General features: G+C 33.0%; 2 protein-coding genes and 1 long non-coding RNA gene across 5 annotated transcripts; 1 reads left to right on the forward strand and 2 right to left on the reverse strand.

The window, feature by feature from the left end:
- The first annotated feature begins 221 nt into the window (after positions 1-221).
- Positions 222-3,593, forward strand: LOC107418866 (cytochrome P450 CYP736A12). Its single transcript, XM_025074182.3, has 2 exons — positions 222-1,015; positions 2,554-3,593. Exons 1-2 carry the CDS (start codon positions 338-340, stop codon positions 3,382-3,384), a joined length of 1,509 nt encoding a protein of 502 aa, XP_024929950.3. The 5' UTR covers positions 222-337; the 3' UTR covers positions 3,385-3,593.
- A 2,561-nt stretch (positions 3,594-6,154) lies between these two features.
- LOC132800449 (uncharacterized) lies at positions 6,155-9,213 on the reverse strand. Its single transcript, XR_009635560.1, has 3 exons — positions 8,419-9,213; positions 8,224-8,313; positions 6,155-7,813 (listed from the first exon to the last, which is right to left on the reverse strand). It is a non-coding gene; the product is annotated as an uncharacterized LOC132800449 (long non-coding RNA).
- Positions 9,214-12,976: 3,763 nt separating this feature from the next.
- LOC107418865 (uncharacterized) lies at positions 12,977-17,323 on the reverse strand. 3 transcript variants are annotated; one of them, XR_007240660.2, is made up of 8 exons: positions 17,059-17,323; positions 16,819-16,922; positions 15,596-15,717; positions 15,412-15,503; positions 15,010-15,192; positions 14,757-14,817; positions 13,752-13,823; positions 12,977-13,195 (listed from the first exon to the last, which is right to left on the reverse strand). XR_007240660.2 is itself a non-coding variant. In XM_048473008.2 (7 exons), exons 4-7 carry the CDS (start codon positions 15,481-15,483, stop codon positions 13,984-13,986), a joined length of 432 nt encoding a protein of 143 aa, XP_048328965.2. In that variant the 5' UTR covers positions 15,484-15,503; positions 15,596-15,717; positions 16,819-16,922; positions 17,059-17,322; the 3' UTR covers positions 13,849-13,983. The 3 variants fall into 3 exon arrangements, 1 of the variants encoding a protein (XP_048328965.2); XR_007240659.2 differs by having other exon boundaries at positions 12,977-13,212; XM_048473008.2 differs by lacking the exons at positions 12,977-13,195; positions 13,752-13,823 and adding an exon at positions 13,849-14,038 and having other exon boundaries at positions 14,949-15,192; positions 17,059-17,322.
- Between the last annotated feature and the right edge of the window lie 6,069 nt (positions 17,324-23,392).

A 23,392-nucleotide genomic window follows, 5' to 3' on the forward strand; every position in this document is an offset into this window, starting at 1 on the left:
CTTTTTTTTTTTTTTTTTCCCTTTTTCTTAAACGAGAGAGAAAGAAGAAGGTCAACGATATAAATGGATGAGATCGAGATAATTTTTTTATAGGTAAAATTGCAAATTGCATATGGGGATCAGAAATGATTATTATATAGTTTATATGACAAGGCAAAGATTAGCACAATATCTAATACGTTGATTTGACTTAGATCCAGTATTAATTTATTAGTATTTGAGTTTGATCATTTTTCGTTCATTCTATTTGGTTTTCCTTCTTACCGATCAACAAAATCTTCCTCTCAAATATCAAATCCTCTACATAGAGAGTCAACTACTCATCTTGGCCACTACCATGGCGATCATTTTCCTGGTCCTGGTCTTACTCATCTCTCTTTGGTTTATTCTAACCAAAAAAACATACACTAAAACCCGCCAGAAACTTCCACCGGGACCGAGATCTCTACCGATCATCGGAAACCTCCATCAACTTGGCAACCTCCCACACCGCAACCTTCAAAAACTGGCTCAAAAACACGGACACATCATGTCCATAAAGCTTGGCACTGTCCCGACCATTGTCGTCTCGTCGCCGCAAGCTGCCGAGCTATTCCTCAAGAACCACGACACCAACTTCGCTAGCCGACCCAAAATCCAAGCCTCGGAGTACTTGTCATACGGTACGAAAGGACTGGTTTTCGCCGAGTACGGTCCGTACTGGAGGAATACAAGGAAGCTGTGCACTTTGCAGCTTCTCAGTTCGTCGAAAGCGGAATCGTTTGCTGAGTTGAGGAAGGAAGAGCTTGGTTTGGCGTTGGAGTCGCTGAAGAAATCGGCTGCGAAGGGAGAGTTGGTGGATTTGAGTAGGAAGATAGGTGAGGTGGTGGAGGACATATCGACGAGGATGATATTGGGAAGGAGGAAAGATGATGATCTGTATGATTTGAAAGGGATTGCTGAGGAGGCTTTGAAATTGGCTGGTGCTTTTAATCTTGCTGATTGTGTTCCTTGGCTTGGTCAATTTGATCTTCAGGTTTGTCGTTGCACTCTAAAGCATAGAACATATATATATATATATATATGGTTAATTACACTTTAATATTTCTATTTTGAAATTTTTGATTAGGAAAAAAAAAAAATATATATATATATATATATATATATGATTAATAGCATTTTAATATTTTTAATTTGAAAATTTTACATTTAATTTCTCAAATTTAAAAAGTTTCAGTTTAGAATCTTAAGCTCAATTTTTTTTTTTCATTTGGATTTGGATTTTTTTTAAAATTACTGGTCGCTTATAGTTACATCTAACTTCACCATATTAAAATATAATTTATTGCAGATTAAGTCTTTTAATTTGAATTTGATGCATTTTTAGGCTTTTTAGTTTTATAATAAATTGTGTTTCACTACCTTCTAATTTAGATCGATATCAAAATTGCATGAGAATACAAGACATTTAAACTTTAAGACTTAAATTTTAACACCTTAAATTTGAAAGTCTAAAATATAATTTCTTAAAAAAGGTACTAAATTACAATTAATTTGGAGAAAAAAGGGGGGGGGGGGGAAAAAAGAAGAAAAAGGATAAGTATACACACAACCCCTTTTTTTTGTTAAATACACTTAAAAGCTCATTTTTATTTGTTTTTGCTTAGACCCTCAATTTTGTTAATTATGTTTTTAACAATGTTAATGATGATAATTTTTTTCTTAATAATATATTTTTGCTTTTTTGTTTTTTTTGTTTTTTTTGTTTTTTTGTTTTTGGGCCTATATGTATTTTATGGCATTTTTTTCCCCATGCCTAATAGATTACCCAGTTGGGAGAATTATTCGGTTTCAATATATTCTTAGACCCTCTGTGCCATATCTAGTTTCAAATTAGGCTTTTGCATTTTAATGAGCTCGATTGAGCGTCTCGATTTTAGTTTAGTTTCAACGTAGACCCTATAATTTATATTTACATTTTATTTTTATATTGAAGCCCTGAATTTTAATTTTGTTTTCAATGGGGCATTGAAGTGAAAAAATTGGAAGTAAAATAGAGAGATCAAAAGTATAGTTAACCCAACAATTTTTTTTTCCCATTTTTTGTTATAATTTTTATTTTTTTTTTGCAAGAATTTTCTGTTCTAATTAAATGTAATTTTGGAAAAATAATATACTAAACTTGCGAATAAAAATCTTTCCATTAGTAAGTCCCCAAAAAAATATGTTAAGTAAAACATTACCCTTTCTAATCAATATATTTATAATTTTTTTTTTAAAAAAAAATAACGTATGCATGCATTTAATGAGAGTTTTTTGGTAATCTAAAACTTTTATTTTAATTCTTCAAAATACAAATATTAATTCTACAATAATAAATTGAAAATAGAAAAGATTCTAATGTGATTATCCCTATAAAAAGTCAAATGTTTAATGCATCAGACTTTTAAGAAGTATAACCAAAAAAGAATATAATAACATTGGCTGTTATGCTTTTTATTGGCTCTATTATTTTTATGATCAACTCTTGAACCAAAGTCCATGTCATTGAGTTTTCGCCACATTTCTCTTCAGGGATTAGCTAAGCGAATGAAAAAAGCTAGCAAACTCATCGACCAAGTATTAGAAAAGATCATCACCGAGCACCAAAAAGACACAAACAACCAGCATAGGGACTTCGTTGACATACTACTTCCTTTGATGAACCAACCAATGAATAATCCCCAAGACAAGCACGTCTACACAATCGACCGAACAAATATCAAAGCCATCTTACTTGACTTAATGGTCGCTTCATTCGACGCGGCAACAACCATAACCGACTGGACTATGTCAGAACTTCTAAGAAACCCTAGGGTGATGAAAAAGCTTCAAGAGGAGTTACGACGAGTAATTGGCATGGACCGAAAGGTGGAAGAGAAGGATTTAGGGAAGTTGAATTACTTAGACATGGTGGTGAAGGAGAGCTTTAGGCTACACCCAGTTGTACCATTGCTAGTCCCTAGAGAGTGCATGGAGGACATAAGCGTTGGAGGATATGACATACCCAAAAAAGCAAGACTCATGGTGAACACTTGGGCAATAGGAAGAGACCCAAATGTGTGGTCTAATAATGTAGAAGAATTTTATCCAGAAAGGTTCATTGATAGAAATATAGACCTAAAAGGGCACGATTTTGAGCTTCTTGCATTTGGATCGGGTAGAAGAATGTGCCCTGGAATGCATTTGGGATTAATAACTGTTCGATTGGTTTTGGCTCAGCTTGTGCATTGCTTTGATTGGGAGCTTCCTGATGGTATGCAACCTAATGATATTGGCATGGATGAGATTTTTGGTCTTTCTTTGCCACGAGCCAATCATTTGCTTGTCAAGCCCATATACCGATTAGTAGGTAATGATATATAAGACTGGTTAAATTTATAGTTTAGTTTTGTGAAAAAGGAAATGTTTTTTTTTTTTAATGTAATTATTTGGTTTCAAGTAATAGGATGTGTAAGAAATCAACCTCGATCATAAAAATATTAGATTTCATAAATAGTAGATCTTTTCTCAATGTTTGGCTTTCCATCCATGGTGGATGGTTGTGCCCTATTGATCGTGAGGCAGTTTTTCAAATATGGTACATCTTATTTACAAATTAGATGTAATTAATGTATTTGCTTCTTTTTTTTTTTCTTGTCCCTTTTTTGGTCCTATAATTGATTATCTATCTTGATTCTTATGTATACCCTCTACCTTGTATTCTTTCCTCCTATAGCCTCATAACTAGTCTTCACACTTGAGAACATGATGTAACTCTTCAAAAAAGACTAATCTAGCCATTAAAAATTGATCCAATGACTAAGATTAACTTCTTAAAGTCCACTCATTAAAAACATGGTGAGGGCACACCAAATGATGTGTGGGCATGCCAAAGGAATTGATCTTGGAAAGTGAACGCTTGAAATATAGAGATGGAAGCGAGCATTAGCAAGGGGCACACCAAAATGGCTAGAGGCATGTTGAGGATGGCACTTAAGCACCATAACTACTATCTGGATCTGGAATTTGATTTTCTAAGGAGAGTTTGGTGAGCTGTGCATCGTGGATGGCACTTCAGCACCATAGCTTCTGCACATTAATGTTTGAAGGCTCCTTAAAATGAGATTAAGCTTCTCCATAATGCCTTAAGCTCTAACAAAACCATGAATTCGTAAGACTTCTTTTACTAGCTTAAAAAATCATCCATTTTGTAAGCAAATCTCACTTTGAAGCTTCCCTACAAAATACACACAAAATTCCTCAAAATAACTTAAATGCTTGAGTTCTTACAACTAATTAAGGCTTAAAAAAATACCACTAAGTGAGTAAATCTCACTTATCAAATTTAAGTCGTGGCCATGAATACGAATTTGATCATGAGTGTATACATCAACAATTAGGTAAAATTATAAATATCGATTTTTTTAACTTATTAATATGACAAATAGAAAATAAAAAATAAAAAACTGAATAATATTAGTTGCATTAAGACCTTACCTTAAAAAAATCCTCTACTGGCACTCCACTTTCGTGCTTCATCGATATTGCTCCCAATTTATTTATCACACTCCAGATGGTATGAGGTTTTTTGTCAGAACCTATCTAAGATCCCTCATCAGAATGCTAGACAAGCTCTGATCCCAAAAACATCCTACCGGATCCTCCAATAGAAAATCCAGTAGAACCTCCCCTAAGGATTGGACTTACTACAAATTCCCTGCACTGAAAACACACTTCTGCATATACCACTTTATTTCTCCCATCTTACTACAATTTAATTCCACAATAACCAGCACTTCCATAAATTAAACAGGGAACTAATGCAGTATTAAATAAAATATATCCAATATAGTATACAGAGCATCATAAGGTACAATTAAGTATAAAAGTTACAAAACAAAGGATGGAAAGAAATATTACAAATAGAAATAAATGAAAAGAAGAGAACTCCTTGAAATATGATAGCAACGAAGGTCAAGCTCACTCCGGACGAACGTCTACCAATCCTTGTACCTAGGGGAATAGATTTAAAAATATGAAATGCTAATCATCTCAGTGAGTGACCCTATCTAATATATGATTGTAATAGTAATAATAATCATAGTACACTTGATTAATTAAAAATAATTAATTAATTGAAAATAATATTTTCTCTCGAAATCCTCACCATTCACTCCATTGGAAAGGTTTTCCTTTTAAAAATATTTTCACAAAACCCAATATTTTATGCTCCAAAAATCAAGGAATAATTAATTAGATAATCCAATTACGAATAAAATACAATAAAATACTTGCCCTAAAGAAATGTACATAAAACTTAAATTCAATATATAATTCGTAAAATTTGATTTAATAAATCAAAATAAACAGTGTCAAAAATATAATTTAAATAATTACAAATAATCATGCAAAATAAGTGATAAAAATATTATAAAATTCATTTTGAAATATTCAACCAATCTATATAATAAAAATATGGCAATATGCATTTTAAAAACATTGATTTTAAAACAATTGACATAATATATGAATAAATACATTTTAGAAAATACTAATTGAAAATAGGTGATAAAATAATTTAAATACGTTTAATTTAAATACGACTTTAAATCTTTAAGATTTGAATTTTATATCTAAAAAATAATGCTTGATGCACCACACTATATACCAATGATGCCCTACGATATCCAGTGTCCCGAGCACTGTCCGGCAAGAGGTTAAAGAGAGGAACTTGCATATGATTGCTTCGGTGTCCCGACAGCACCACTGCTTAAACTGTCATCCTGACCATGGAAAGGGGTGGCTTATGTGCACTATTAAACTTGCCTGCCCTTGGTCCGATGGTAACTTACGGAAAATATTATAACTTGCACGCTCATCCACATATACAGTACAGAATACCAATATTGTATAAGTGCGTCTAAAACAAATAACCAAATTATTTTTAAAATAACAAGTTTTTCCAAAACTTACCGTGGAAATCATATCACTTTTCAAATTCACAATCCCACATTTTTCTTTAATATCACTAGCATAAATCCATCAATAATTATATATATATATATATATATATATATAATTTTTCCCAAATCATAAAATCAATCAAATAATATTTCAAGTGCATAAATATATATTTGAAGGCACCATAATTTAAACCAATATTTTTTTAAAAATCTTTAAAATCAAATCATGCCAAAAATAATATTAAAATTCATCTAGAATTCAAGTACAATTAATTTAATGAAACACCTTGATTATGCATAATAAACTCAATTAAATAACAATAATAATAATCAAGAATTTCTTTAATAATCCAAACCTTAATTTAGCGTCAATATATATATATATAAATCACCAAAATTAGGAATACAAATTAAATAAAATTATATATAAATTCCACCACATGAACATATTTTCTAAATATTAAATTAACACAAAACAAATATAGCTAATCACCCAAAAATATTTTTAAAAGTGGGTCACTCACCTCAAACACGTGTGTCAATCTAGATCCTCTGTAGGATCAACTTCACTACCCCCACGTGCACCTAAAATATCCACAATACAATAAACTAATTATATTAATATTTTAATCGGATAACTCCCAAATGGGTACCCAGGGAGCGAACACAAACGATAACCAAAATTTACGAATGATATACCAAATTGAGGCTTGTGAAACGAAGATTATGGATCTGGTCTTACTTCCCGAAAATCGGATCCAAGGTGACCGGAATCATGTCGGAAAGATGTCGGGTTTTGGATCTTTGGATCTCACAAACCACTACGTGTCGGAGGAAACCGACCTCTGATCTGGGTTCAAGGGGTCGAAATTAGTGGGAGAAGATGGGCGGTGCAACTGGGAATTCGCCGGAAATCAATTTCCCAACGAGTCATACAATGTACCAATCTGCAAACCGTGGAATACACCCACCTCACGACCCTCAATATATGAACGGTGTCGTGTAAATAATAAATAACCGTCGGAACGTACCCAACCTCACAGTCTGTGGTAATAATAAACCGTTGGATGATACCAACCTCACAGCACCGTGGTAATAATAATAAACCGTCGGATAAACCCGACCTCACAGTCCGTGGTAATAATAGCTAACCGTTGGATGAAACCAACCTCACGGCACCGTGGTAAACCCAGCGCGCTGTAATATAATATAATATAATACTGATCCAATGTATTGGTATTACATGGTACATCAATTTAAAAATAACCAATACAGTATACATGAAACAATCTTTTAAGATTATATATATACTTTTCCAAACGATACTGTATCATAAATCATAATTTAACATTTAAACTTCCACCGTTTAATTAAATACTTCAAAACTCTCAAAACATCATTTCATATGAAAACCAGAAATACCACAGTAAAATATATTCACCATAAACCAATCTTAAGCACATAACATTATAAAATATTTGATCATACTTAAAATTATATGATTTTCAATCTGGTTTCTCAAACCAAATAGTTTCCAAAATGATTTAAAACCTCAATTTAATTACCAAAATATTTAAATATCACAAGTCCATTTATGGACCCATTAAAATTGGAAATCACTTAAAATATTATCAAAAGTCATATAAAATGATAACACATATATGTGAAAGCAAATATTTATATATGCATAAAACAACATTTCAATCAAATGGTATATACGTAAAATATTTAAACCACATAGATATTATACTATATACCCAAAACATTTAAAAATTGTATAACCACTCACAATACTGTAGATGCTCATGTCTGCTCCGTTACAGGATCGCCTCCAGGCTCAACTCGAGTGCCTATAATATAATAAAATATCCCTCAGGATTCAAACGACTAAACCAGAGACACTTGTATAATCCAAATGTCTCAAAATAATTTACAGTACTACAAAATTGCATAAATTAGACACCGAACAGTCCAATTATACCGCATGCCCTTACGACCCGATACCCAAAATTGGGGATTTTCACCCGAAGCCTAATATTTCGAAATTGAACCACCTAATGAGTCCTAATAATATCCAATTTCACTAATTCAACTCCAATTTTAACTAATTTGACTAATTTTGTCCAAACACAGTCCCCAACTTATCCGAAAATTAACTAATTGATCCAAAAATGGAAAAAATTATCAAACGACCTCCAAAATTCACAAACTTTATATTGACAGAAAACCCAAGAGACAAGGAACTCATCAGTATGCTCACCTTGATCCAAAGTTTCCTCTGGTGGCCCGAAAACATTGTTGAAACATCGGCCGAACTTCTCGTTGTCGGATCTTTCAAACGGTGAGGAATCTGGACAAAATAATCACGAAAATGAGTTAAAGGGGTCGAATATAGTGAAAAAGGTGTATGGGTTGGCCTGAAACGGCCAAGAAATGAGAAAATCCGGCAACCCACCTTGCTAGCCCTATCTGGGCGAGTCTGGCCACTTCTTGCCGTGAAATTTCACGGCTGAGCTAGCGTTCAAGTGATCTTTCTAGTTGGCTGGCGTGTGTAAGTGGTGGTTGGCCAGAAATGGGCAAAACTGTGGTGATCCGGTTCGACGGTAAACGGGTCGAAATGACTCAGTTCAGATCCATGGGTCTGAGGAGAGAATTTCTCGGGTTTTGGGGAAGAAATGGGTATTTTGGGCTTTGTTTCCTATTTTACATGCTTACCTAGGCTTATATAAATCTTTGGGTCACTAACAGATAAAAACTGGAGACTGGCTTGGACACTGATTAAAAACTTATGCTTAAAACTTTTCAGAACCATAACTTTTTATCCGTAACTCAGAATTTGGCGTACCGCCAGTCTATGAACTCGTATCAACGAAATCTACACAATGGTACCTCAGTCAAACCAAAAATATTGGCTATTGAAAAAGTTAACTTGAACTCATATATTGTTCAATTGGTCAAACTTGATCAAACTTAGTCAATTTGGTCAAACTTGTTTAATCATGTATATTTTTTTGGTACGGGGTGTTACAGAAAAGGCATCGATCGTTAAAAGAGTGACTCCTTTTACATTTGAATCATCACTATTCTACATCAGATGATATGCGATTGGACACCATTTAGTTTTACCAATAAGGTAGCTTACTAATGCTCCATATCCACTCACATTTATCCTGGTAGCCTTACACCGAAACCGTAACTAGTCATTATAATCCATTTTAGTGTATTGTTCACCGATATTGCCCTTATTACATTGCAGCCTTGAAGGCTCATAGGTCTTACAATAAAAATGTTCATAAAATGCAATTTAAAATGTTACTCATCCAAAGAAAATGTTGAAATTTTCAATTTTGACTGGGTTGACTGGTTGATTGTATGCAATTTCAAAAGTTGAATTTTTGTATAGTTAGGTTTTAGCTTTAACCATAACACTATTCCCCTAGCACTCATCAATAGGGGTGTGTAAACTAGCAGCAACCTTGATTCCAAATTACAATTCAAAAATTATGGTCAAAACAATTTTAGGGGTGTTTGAGTTTTTTATCCAATAGATTACACTAATTTAAAAATCAAAATATTTTATTAACTAATATATATCATATAATATATATATATATATAATCAGTTTATATATATACATTTGTATATTTTATAATTAATATATTAATATTTGCGTTATTTATTTTTATTTTTATATCATTATTTAATTTTAAATAGATTTTTATTTTGACTTTACAACCATTATCTTGTTTCTTTACAATTGAGACCATCCTCCCCATGCATAAGTAGCCCACACCATACTGAATCTATGCGACTCTCATTTCCATGTCAAAAGTTAGCCAAAATCCGACCACCAGTCAAAATTAGAAGTTTGCAATCCCAATTATGTCCTTATAGTAAAAAGTTAATATGAAACTGCATAAAACAGCTGCAATTGTGCCAAAATCGATAACCCATAGCAATTCAAGAGATATAGTCGAAGGAAGACGATGTCTTAAAGTGTTGGGAAAAATAACAATACAAATAACAATAACAAATTACAATGCAGTGGAATAATAATTTTTTTTTCCGTTTTTATGCAATTAAATGGACAAGATAACAATAAAAAATAATAATGGAAATAAATTGAATTGAAATAACACCTAAAACGCTTAAAAATAAAGGGAGAAAACCATGAGACCTTAGTCCAAACTCATCACTGTAATAATGGGGTACAATAAACTATCTCTAAACAATTTTAGAGACTATCACATATCACTCAAAGAATGGCTTTCACCTAAATGGTATGTTCTAAGAAGAGGGAGTAACAATGGTAGAAAAAGAAAATCCAATAGTTTATGACTATTGGACAAAAACAAAGACCACCTTTTTGTCTTTTTCTCTCTCTAAAGAAAGACTACTTTTATTATCTCTCTCTTTCTCTCTCTTTTCCAAAATCCCTTGCCAAAACTCTTAGCACTTCACTTACATTCTTCAAAAACTTAGCTTAAGTCCCTACCACTATTTATGGAAGAATAAAGATGAAATAACTTGGACCCCCTTCCTCCATATTGAGGCCATGAGGATCACTTATTTGTGAGTGTCTTTCTTTCCATATGGGACATGGTCATGTATGATGAGCTCATGCCTCACTATTCCTCTCCTTACCTTATCATACCTCAACAAATCTCCTCCTCACAAGTCATACAAAAGAGGGCTTTCCAAACCTGCAATATAACATCATGCCTCATGCCTCCATTGATACACTTATCACTCTTTGCCAATATTGCTGCTAATTTAGCCACCACATTTGGTATATAATTATTTGTTTAAAGCTTACCAAGAGATCACCTATCATTGGATTATTCTCAATTGAATATGTTTAACTTCGAAGTTCTTTCAAAACCTTAAGCCAACCGTTCTGAAAAAAGATTCGTCATTATGAAAGTGATTATCATTATATTAAATCATCCCTGATCCATACCTAAGCAATGTGGGATTAGATACTAGATAGCCTACCAGTGCCTCACACCATCTCGTACTGGTCATCACAATCCATCTCCTTTGAGGCCCAAATCCTCGCTAGCACACTTCCTATCAAGTATAGGCTCTATTATAATTTTTAATATCCCGCCTCAATTAGCTAACCTGCCACTCTTTATTGTATTGTCCTCGATTTAATCATCACACTTGATATGAGATTTTTTGCTCAAAGCTTCGCTAAGAGATCTCCCATCCTTAGATTTCTCTCACCTGAACACGTTTAACTTCGAAGTTATTTTGAATCTTGAAACCACTCGCTTTGAAAAGATCTCAATATTATGAGAGTAACAATCATTACATTAAAATGATTCCCTAATCTACAACTAGGCGATTTCAGATTGGATATTAGGTAACCTGTTAGTGTCTCGCACCCGCCCGCATTGGTCATTACATACAATCGCCTATAAATTTGAAGCTTTTCTCTTAGTCAAGCTTTTGTCATCATATCCAAGTCATTGTCATTGGTATGGATCTTCTCAAGTTGTAATAGCTTCCTCTCCAGTACATCCTTAATCCAGTGATACATCACATCATTGAATAGCACTTTGACCATTGTAGTGTTGAAAAACTTTTCCTATTTTTAGCCTAATTCTTGTATGAATCCCTTTATCCATAAAACTTCTTTACAACCTTTAGTAATGCTCAGCTTTAGTGATAGACAAAGCACATATTTTTGTAATTTTGATTGCCATGATACAACTCCCACTGTAAAAGTAATCATATAAGCCGATGTGGACTTTCTCACATCAATATCATTAGCCATGTCTACATTTATGTATTCATTCAACACATGATTCCATCTCTAAAGAATAAATAGGCTTTAGAAGTACCTTTGAGATATCTGAGAATACATTTTATAGCTTCCCAGTGCTTTTTGTCAGGATTTAAAAGAAGCGGACTGACTACACCAAACACATAAGCGATATTTGGCCTTGTGCATGCCATACAGTACATTAAACTACTAACTATAGATGCAGAAGGCACCTTCTTCATCAGTCCTTTGTTTGTCCCACTTGTAGAATATTGTCTTTGACTAAGCTTAAAATGACTTGCAAATGTAGATATAACTGGTTTTGTCTTGCTTATATCTCTGCTAAGATAACCAAAGGTTTTTATTCTCTCTATTATGAGTGATCTTTATGCCAAGCATTTGTTTTGCTGGTCCCAAATCCTTCATGGCAAAGGATTTATTGGGGTTCTTTTTGAATTTTTTTAATTTTACTTGTTTCATGACTCAGTTAAAATATCGTCAACGCAAAGTAGAAGAATGGTAAGATCACCTTTAGAAAAAATTTCATGAATACATAAGCTTTTGAATCGTTCTTCTCATATCCATGATCTTCCATTAAGCAGTCAAATACTTTGTGTCATTGTCTTGGAACTTGTTTGAGCCTATATAAGCTTTTCTTCAACCTACATACAAAGTTCTCTTTCCCTTTAACCTTAAATACCTCAGGCTACTCCATATAAATCTCTTCCTCCATATTCCTATGGAGAAAGATAGCTTGCACGTCAAATTATTCAATCTCAAGATTCTGACTGGCTACTAAACTCAACATAACTCTAATAAAAGACATCTTTACTATAGATGTAAAAGTTTCTTCAAAAGTTATTCCCTGTTTCTAGTTAAACATTTTCTAGTTATGCCTTGGTTGCTAGCAACTTTCTTAAGTCTCCAACTTGAAAACCCATTTATTTTGTAGAGCTCTTCTTGGATACTATATGTCCATTCACTTTGCTTCTCAATCATTAAAGCCTCTCCATAGCTTTCGAGTTCTCCCCCCATTAGTAATCATCACATACTCATGAAGTGGATACAAGCTAGAAGGTCATCTCATCCTTGTAGATCTTCTCAACTATAGTTCAATTGGTGGCTTTGGAAGACCTTGCTCATTTACATCTGTAGGCACATCAATGATAGGATTATTATCTATATTAGCATTATCGTCAACTTCTTGAAGATTTTCATTATCATGTCTCATAGGTAAAGGAGCTGAAATAAATATTTCTTCATTGGTGGATTTTGATTTTTCATTCATCTGAAGGTCCTCAATGGTTTGATTTTCAAAGAATACAACATCTCTACTTCTGATAACCTTTTTATCAATAGGTTTCAAAAATTTGGAGTCAAATTCTTTATGGCCATATCCAATAAAGAGTCATCGTCTTGCTTTGTCATCAAGCTTGGTTGTCATTCATCTCTGGGCGCATGTCTGTCATGGTATATTCACTACAAGAAACTCAGCTTTTACCAACAAAAAAAAAATTATTGGCAAAAACATAAAATTCGTCGAGAAATGGTTTATCGACGAAAATAAATTCGTCGCCTATGCCTCATTTGCAATTGTATTTACTGACAAATTTTCAATTTTTGCCGGATAAACTTTTTTCTAACAAAAGTTCAGTTTTCTCGCAAAAAACTATTCCCAACGAATTTAAAATCGTCGGTAAAAGGTTTTGGCAACAAAATATAACATGAAAAATGGGTGAAAATATAACTAGTGACGAAATTATTTGTTGGCAAAATGTTTTAGCGAGGAAGTACTTTTCGTCGGTAAAGATAGCGAGGAAGTATTTTCTGTTGGTAAATATGATTTTAGCGACGAAGTATTAAATTTCGTCGACAAAGGCTTATAAACATTAAAAATATATATATATAAAAAAATATTGATTTCCTCTCTATGAAATGTTGTTTCTATAAATATATATATTAAATTGTTTCTATATATATATATATATATTAAAAAGTTTAGGTGCTGAGATTCTAACCTCAAAAGTGCATCCGTCAATGTAAATGCTTTTGCACTTGCTTCTACAACCAGCGATGGTGCCTAAACGAAACTATATAAGCCATAACAGTTAGTAAGAACAATAATCACATCTAGCCACTGCATACACATACACATCATCATAAGAGTTCTTTGCTTATTTGTTACCAAACAAAAAAAAAAAAAAAAAAGAGCAGACTCAAAATATCAGCAAATAAATCTGTCAATATGTGTTACAATATATGTTGGTAGTCCAACACTGGGGTAGTGATTACTGCTGCCATGAACCTAAAATTGAAAATATGAAGATCTATCATGCAAGATTCTTAACTCGAACATTTATATGATTGGGAAATTATAAATAACCATATTAAATTACCATGGATATCAAAAAGTTAAACCGATAGGAAATGAATATTATTGTGTAAAACTTTAAAATAATAGAGTTTTTAGAGAAGTAATAAATCAAGTAATAGACTATGGAATTTTCACTTAAGCTGGATTAATCTAGCAAGGGCATGTGAGTGATCAATCAGTAGGACCAATGGACCATTGCATTAGTGGCCAACTCATCAAACGATTAGCCTAAAACAAGTGGCATTTTGTCAGTTCCTGACCAGTTCCTGCCCACTTTTTAGCAACATTACTTTCAACTAGAATACTACACATATCTAATGATCAAACACATTATTTCAGCTAGAATACTAAACATATCTACATATATAAAATCGTTAACTTCAAAAGAATAACTATTCTAGTTCTTAAACTTGTTTGAGAACAGAAACTTGTTTCAAAAATGTCATGATCAAAAATTTCTAAGTTCCCGATATTCCCTCTCAACCATAGGTCGTGATGTGATGTATAAGCAAACATCAAAACCAGCATGTAAAACTTCCTACACAACTATCAACTCAACTAAAACTGCAAACAGTAGACAGCATAGATAACCTAAATAAAGCACAAATAAGTTTGTTAGAAATTTACAGATTTATTATATAATATGTACCTTGACAAAGATGTGGACGTATATAAGCCACCAAAAACTGGACTGAATCTTACTCTATCACCTGCATGGTTCATGTTCAGAGAAATCATGCCAAGTTCAACTCCAAAAAAAATCTCAAACTTACTAGATTATGAAAGAGAATGAGAAAGCCTACTGCAAAAGACTATCCAAGAATAACCTAAAATGGCATACCGAATTTGAATAGATAACTCTTAGATGCCCCAGAGGAGGAGGGGACAGTATCTGACTCCACCTTTGGTTGAGATCCAAGGCCAGATGAAGGTGCATTGGAAGAGCTTGGTGTCTCAGCTTCACATGTTGACTGATTTGCAGTCTTCGCCAAGTCAGTGGGTATAGGGCTCTGTTTGGTACAGCTGCATGATTTATCTGCATTCAATCCTTCGTTTAGAAGCTCAGCTTCCTTTGATGATAGACCCTGCAGCACATTTTTTAATTATTCCCATATATTAGCTTTCAACATCCCCTTAACAAATAAAAAAGGATTAGATAATGATTGCAATAATGAAATAATAACATGAACTCATTAGTCCATGATATGACTGATCAAAACATGACACCAGATCCCATCAAAGCATTAAAAATGAGAAGTAGGGTGAATTCATTTTCAAAATCAAGAATGTGCTGTTTTTCTTACACCCAAAAATGAATGACTATCAAATATTAGCAGCTTCGCTCCAAAATAATTAGCTAGAGCCTTTGCCAACATTTCCTGATATATCTCTGAAACTGCAAAGTCGTTCAAATAGAAATATTGACTTCCAATACACGATGCATAACAGATATACTATCAGAACTTAAACTGTAAATCAAACACGGACCTGCAGGACCAGAAAGCAAAATATGCGGGTTCACGGTAGTAAGTTCTGATGTATACTTTGCATGTTCTCTATGTTTCAGGTGTATAAATGAAGCTGCAATCAGCACATTTTTTGTATTTTCACTGCAATATAAGGTTGAACAAAAGACCACTCATTATTGGTGCATAAATCAAGTTTATAAAACTCAGTGGTGAAAATAAAGGAAACCCAAAATGATAACCATTATAAACCAAACATTAAAGTTATCAATAAATCAGCTACACCTGAGCTCAAAGTTAACAATTTCATAATAATAGTTCTAAAAGCTTATATATATATATATATATATAAATAAACACAACTTAAGGAAGCACACAAAAAAAGAGGCTAGCAAAAGTATAAACAATCCAGCATCAATCCTAGGACTTTATTTAGAAGTCAATTATAGCTTATCATGCCAGAACATAGCACACCCATATGAGATTTATTCATATTAAAATGGATGCTCACTCATATCGTATATTGGAAGTAACCACCAAAGGCCTCACAAGTCATGGTGCAACATTGTAAAGCTTCACACTATTCTACGTTGGAAGCAAGTTCTTAGGACCTATAACAAACCTTGGTGCTAGCCTACAAATAGATCCCGTACTGACCAGACAAGTCCTTTCAGAGGAAATGCAATCCTTGATTTGATGTGTCCCAGGTAGAGCAAACCAAGGGTAGAAAAAATGTTGATATACAACATGGGAGATGAATACAATAATTAAGACCACAACAACAATAAAGGAGAAAGCAGAAGTATGAAAAGGCCGACATTAACAATAGATTACAAGATATAATAATATGAAGTTTGTACCAAGACAAAGGCAACTACCGAGCTCCTCCTACTCTCTGGTTTCTTTCTTTATGCCCAATCCAGAACCAAATTGTTATACAAACTATCATATAAAATTGGTTATTCAAATCCTTCTAAAAAATTTCCTGCTCTTAGAAACACAATTTATGATCAAAGAACACCATACAGTTACGCAATAAATAAGAACAGAAAGCAAGTCATCACTCATCAATGCAGAACCATGAACTTAGAATCTGGATTGCAGCTTTTGTGTGAACCAATAGTAAAATTGGGTGCTGAAATATCAATATTCGCATTCTGCTACCACAAGAAAACACTTAGCTCAAGCAAGAAAATGAAAAACCCAGACATTGAAATTGATCAAATAAAAATAAGCAAAACTAACCTGTCCAGGCTGTGACAAAAGCCTGCACCAAGGCATCTCAACACTCTTCGGATAGAACCCCCAAGGGAGAGTACCCCTCGGCTTATCCACCACAGGCGAAGACCCTCCAAGAAATCACCCAAAAAAAAAAACCCAAAATAAGAAATTTATCAACCATCGCTTCAGAAAACCCCAAATTCCCCCCTCTCCCAGAAAAAAAAAAAAAAAATCAGATCTTCTCCGTGATTAAAGAACACTTACCTTCAGCGATCGGCGTTGCAACAGTGACCGCCTGAGATGCTGTCTCTGTCGTCTTCCTAGAACTCACTCCACCACTGGCGACCGGAACATCAAAGAGACATTCGAAGAGATTCAAAGTGAAATTCGAAGAAGAAAATGGGTTTGCTTCAACCCAAGGAGATGCAGAGACCAGCTGATTTGATTCAACCCAGGTTTCAAAGGACGAAAGTGGGTTTGTGGTGGAAAATGATTTTGACAGAAGAGAAAAAAAAAAAAAAAAAAAAAAAAAAAAAAAAAAAAAAAAAGAGAGAGAAAGGAGGAGATGCAACGGAGATGGAGAGAAAAATAATGGTTTAGATAGCCTCATTAATATGTTTTAATTTATTTTTCCATGTTAGGACTGGCGGGATGGGTGGGCGGGAAATTTTTTTACTATTGCCGATGAATTTTAAATTTTGTCTGTAAATGGTTATATTTTTGCCGACAAAAATAAGAAATCGTCGGTAAAAGTTAGTCCAGTACCGACGAAAGTGTTCTATCGTTGGTAAAAATATAACATTTACCGGCAATTTTAATTTTTCGTCGCAAAAGTATAGTTTTTACGGAGAAATTTATTTTTTGCCGGTAAATGTTTCTTTCGCGACTATATTTTTCGTCAGTAAACATTTTGTCGCTAAAGGTACATTTTCTTGTAGTGATTGGACTTTGACTTTTGCTTTTGCTTCTTCTTCGTTTTTTTGAAACAAGTACTTGAGATCCTTGCCCTTTTCTGCTATTTTCTTCACTTATCATATTGTGCAATACCATCTTTATGGTAATTTTACCATCAGGAGCATAATTACTTAATGAAACAGTGTTTACTCACAATCAAACAACGAACCCATCAATATCAAGGCTTATACTTCATCATCAAAAGTTATTTGCAATGCCTCAACCTAATTCAACAAATCTTTGAACTTATTTAGATGCTTTGCATGGGACTTCCGTATTGATATTTTAGCTTCATAAGTTTTTTTAATTAGAAAAGCTTTATTTTGAGTAGTTTTGATCTCAAGCATCTACTCCAAAGTTTTCATAAATTATGAGTATTAGTTTCCTATGCAAAATAGGCATAGACACTGTTACCAATGTATTGCTTGATTTTTCCAACCGTTTTTCTATTCAACTTTTCCCACTTGACATCATCTATGTCACTTGGCATAGCTACATCACCTTCTATTGGCTTATAGAGATCATGTTTTATTAATAAATCCTCTATTTGGGATTTTTAAATTATTTAATTTGTACTTGTCAATTTGATCATCAAATGTGATCTGCTTGATTCCCCGCTTACATAAGAAAAATATCAGGGTAATAACTAGAACTTTAATACTTGTTCAGAAAAATAATAATATGAATAACAATAATAAAATTACAGTGCAATAGAATAATATATATATATATATATATCTTTTTATGCAATTAAATGGACAAGGCAATAACAAAAAATAATAATGGAAATAAATAAACTTAAACAGAAATACCATCCAAAAATTTCCTCTTAAAAATAAAGGGAGAAAACCATGGAACCGTAGTCCAAACTCTTTCACTGATAATCATGGGGTACAACAAACTGTCTCTAAATAATTTTAAAAGCTTTCATATATCACTAGAATGGCTCTTATCCAAATGGAAGAGAAAGCAACAATACTAGAAAAGAAAAATTCAATAATATAGGACTATTGAACATAAAGAAAGACCACTTTTTTGTTTTTTTCTCTTTCTAAAGAAAGACCATATTTATTGTCCCTCTCTCTCTCTCTCTCTCTCTCTCTTTCTCTCTCTTTTATTTTTTCTTGCATTCCCTTGCCAGAACACTCAACACATTACCTAGGTTCTTCAACACGATGTAGCTTAAGCTCCCACCATTATTTATAGAAGAACAAAGGTAAAGTAACTTAGACCATTTCCCTACGCATTAAGGCCATAAGGACTACTCATTTTTTAGTGTCTTTCTCTCGACGTAGGAAGTGGTCATGGTATGGTGAGCCCCTACCTCAAGTGAGATCATGCCTCATCATTCCTCTCCTTCACTATACCTCAACATGACTACACTAGCGCGCTAGAGGATGATTTGGAAGATCTTGGGATTATTGGAGTTTAAAGTTTGTAGTTCTTAGGTCAATCATGGCACTGTTGGTTCTGCTTCTTCACATGGCTATGTAAATGAATCAATGGCTTGGTTTAACGGATTTAATGGACGCCATGATGTTGGCAACGATGGATGACCATTGCAAAAATGAATAAAAATTTAATTTTCTTCTTCTTCTTAATTTTCAAACTTAGCTTCGATTGTTTTTGGATAAAAATTTCATGGTTGTGGAGATTTTGGTTGTATTAAAAAGTTGTTTTGTCAAAAATCTTAAGTAGTACAATTGGATGAACAACTTAAATCTTAGAATTCCAAGAAAACAAGAACCTAGTTTTTGTTGCCAATTCCCCCAAACTTATGGTAATGTTTTATTCACTTTGCTTCTTTGGCTCCATCAACAACCTTAAGTTTTACCTAATTTTCCCTAACAATTCTAAAACTATCTAACGTGTGCATAGAGGGTAAAAAAACAAATACCCCTTTATTCTATGTTTGAATTGGTTGAATAAGAAAATTTTAATATTTTTATTTAGATAGTTAAAATGATGTGGAAAACATAGGGAAAAAAAAAAAGAAAAAGGAAAGAAGGAAAAGAAATGATTCTTTTATTATAACTATTTTTGTTTTCCATTTTGAAATTTAATGAATTTTTTTAATATTTTAAAATTACCTTTACTATTATAGTATGAAAATATTTAATGTATTTCATATTCTTTCCTTTCCTTTTCACTTACTAATTATCCAAGCAACAATTATTAATAAATACTTTATCTTCTTTTTCTTTTTTATTTTTTTCCCGTTCCGTATTGAATTTATTTATTATTTTTTTCCTCATTCCAATACAAACATAATCTTAGTTTTAGTTGGCCCATGTGAGTTTTTATGTCAAATTATGCAGGAAATTGATGAAATAAAGAAAAAAAAAAAAGGACTAATATTGTAGCAATGATATGAGTTAACGGAGGAATATGCCCAAAAAAAAAAATTGTTTAAAGATTAGACTACAAAGCTGGAAAGCCAACCTCTTATTGCAGGCAAGCGGACTTACTCTGGTTAAATATGTGATTATTGCTATACCAGTGTATGCTCTTTCGACTTGTAGACTTCCCCACGCCTAGTGTAGGAGCATCGATAAGTTGACCTGCAATTTTCTTTGGAGGCTTAACTCATAGCGACCCAAATTCACTCCTATATCTTGGAACTCAATTTGCACACCTAAAGTTTTTGGAGGCCTAGGCATTAGGAAATTGGAGCAGGTTAACATAGCAATGTTGTTTAAGTTGGGATGGGCACTGGAAACTAATACGGACTTGCTGTGGGTCAAGGCAGTGAAGGCCAAATACTTCCCAAACACTTCTTTTATGAGATGTAGTAGGAAAAAGATCCATTCTTGGCAGTGGAAAGGGATTCTCAGCACAAGATCAATTCTGGCTAGAGGGATGTGTTTCAGGGTTGGTTGAGGAATAAGATCAATTTTTTGGAAGATCCATGGATTCCCAATAGTCCAAATTTCAGGCCATTACCACATTTGAATGCTTTTTCCTCAGAAGTTGGCATGGTGGAGTCTTTGTTACAACCTAATGGTGCTTGGAACCTATCATGGTTGCATTCTCTCTTTGATAATGAATCTGTTAACAACATATTAAAAATCTTCTGGGTTGACCAGGATGCTAAAGATGAACTTGTTTTGTTGAGAAGTTCCTCTAGAGGGTTTAAAGTCAAAATAGTTTACCGATTTTTGAACCATGAGGGGAGGGGTCACTCGGGTTGATGGAGGTATTTATGGACAAGTGACATTCACAGTAGGTTAAAATTTTTTATGTGGAAGCTGGCCGTCCATGGTCTGCATGTCAGAGTTTCCTTAGTTCATCGTAACTGGGAGATTGACACAACCAATTGTCCTCACGGGTGTGAAGTAATGGAAGATGAAGCCCATATGTTCTTTAATTGCCCTGTGGCTAAGGCTTTTTGGTTAGCTTCACCTTAGACTATTAGGTGGGACATTATCATGCACTCAATCTGGAAGGCTACCTTGATATTTTGGCCAACCCGAAGGGGAAGTTGCCAATCCACCAGGATTATCAAGGAAAGTTTTTTCTTTTTGCAAGTTTGGCACTTGATTCTATTTGGAAGATTCGAAATAAAGTTTTGTTTGAAGGTAAGGCAATTTGCATGGAGCATGAAGTTACTGCTTTGTTTAACAGGTATTGGGAGTTCTTAAACACGTCTATTGTTATCAATCACCAACCTCCCCAAACCCCGACACTCTCCTCTTGGTCTCCCCCCCCCCAAAACTGGTTTTGTTAAAATTAATACCGACGCAGCACTAAAAGATGGAGATGCTAGTCTTGGGCTGGTTGTGAGGAACCATTGAGGAGGAGTAGTGAAGGTCAAGTTGGTAAGAAAGAAGATCAGTAGTGCAGAAGCAGCTGAAGCAGTTGCAATACTCTCCTCTTTATTCTTGGCTGTAGAAGAAGGGTATTCTTGTCAGGACCCGTATAAAATTCCTCACCGGAACCCTAGACAAGCCCTGATCCTAGGGAAACACCACCAAACCTTCCAATGGAAAATTCAGCAGCATCTCCCCTAAGGGTAGGACTTACCACAAATTTTCTGCACTGAAAATATACTTCTATAAATACCACCTTATTTCTCCCATCTTACTACAATTTGTTTCAACAAATTTACAGCACTCCAAAATAATAACAGGGAATTAATGCAGTATTTAATAAAATGTGTCCAATACAGTATACATAGCATTATACAAATAAATATGAAATTAATACAATATCAGATAAAGAAGCAATACAAGATGAAGAGGAAAAATGGAGGAAATGTTTCTTGGACTTTTGGCAATGAACTGAGACATCGGACTCACCCCGGATGATCAACGTCTCCCAATCCTTGTACTTAGGGGAATGGAATTTAGAAAATATGAAATGCTAATTATCTCAGTGAGAAACCCTATCTCCTATACAATTATAAAGCAACGGTAATTATGGTACATTTGGTTAATTAAGAATAAATAAGTAAATAAATAATAATTAATTGAAGATAATATTTCTCTCAAAACCCTCATCATTCACTCCGTTGGAAAGGTTCCCCTTTTAAAACATTTTCGCAAAACCCAATCTTTTATGCCCCAAAAATCAATGAATAATTAATTTAATAAATAACTAAATAATCCAAATACGAATAAAATGTAATGAAATATAATAAAATAAATTTAGAATACTTGCATGAAAGAAATATAATATAAAGAAAAAATTCAATATATAATTCATAAAATTTGATTTAGTAAATCAAAATAAACAGTATCAAAAATATAATTTAAATAATTACAAACAATCCTGTAAAATAAATGGTAGAAAATCATTATAATATTCATTTTGAAATATTCAACTAAACCATTTAATATTTTTATGGCAAGATACATGTTAAAAACATTAATTTAAAATAAGTGACATAAAATATGAATAAATACATTTTAGAAAATACTACTTGGAAATAGGTGATAAAACAATTTAAATACATTTAATTCAAATACGACTTTAAAATTTTAGGATTTGAAATTTATATCTGAAAAAATAATACTTGATGCAACACTATATATCAGTGATACCCTATGATACCTAGCATCCATATATACAATACAGAACACCAGTACTGTATGAGTGCATCTAAAACAAATAACCAATTTTATTATTAAAATACGCAATTTTTTCTAAAATTCACTGTGAGAATTATACCATTTTTCAAATTCACCATCCCACATTTTTCTTTAGTAACACCAGCATAAATCCATCAATAATATATAATTTTTCCCATATCATAAAATCAACTAGATAATATTTCAAGTGCATAAATATATATTTTGAGAGCACCATAACTTAAATCAATATTTTTCTTGAAATCTTTAAAATCAAATCATACCAAAAATAATATTAAAATCACATGAATTTCATATATAATTTAATTCCACAAATCCTCAATACCATAAAATAATTTCCACAATGCATAAATTTATATAAATGCAGTTTTTATTAATCAAAATAAATTCACAAATAAATTCCGTAATAAATCAAATAATATTACTTTTACAATTCCTTTAAATATCAAATTGTCATAAAATCTAGATTTCCATAATTTATCAAAAATCATATATTTCAATTTATTCAAATATGGGCATCGAAATTTAATTCACAATTTACCTAACAATTAACA

Source organism: Ziziphus jujuba, chromosome 2, assembly GCF_031755915.1.
Source record: "Ziziphus jujuba cultivar Dongzao chromosome 2, ASM3175591v1".
In the NCBI taxonomy this organism is placed as follows: Eukaryota; Viridiplantae; Streptophyta; class Magnoliopsida; order Rosales; family Rhamnaceae; genus Ziziphus; species Ziziphus jujuba.

Bases quoted from the DNA above. Each gene is read 5' to 3' on its own strand.
- LOC107418866 (XM_025074182.3), top strand. From the start codon at position 338: ATGGCGATCATTTTCCTGGTCCTGGTCTTACTCATCTCTCTTTGGTTT. The intron at 1,016-2,553 runs GTTTGTCGTTGC...ATTTCTCTTCAG, and splicing joins TTGGTCAATTTGATCTTCAG to GGATTAGCTAAGCGAATGAA.
- LOC107418865 (XM_048473008.2), bottom strand. From the start codon at position 15,483: ATGTTGGCAAAGGCTCTAGCTAATTATTTTGGAGCGAAGCTGCTAATA. The intron at 14,818-14,948 runs GTATGCCATTTT...TGAACCATGCAG, and splicing joins GAGTTATCTATTCAAATTCG to GTGATAGAGTAAGATTCAGT. The intron at 14,039-14,756 runs GTACATATTATA...TTTCAATTTTAG, and splicing joins ACGTCCACATCTTTGTCAAG to GTTCATGGCAGCAGTAATCA.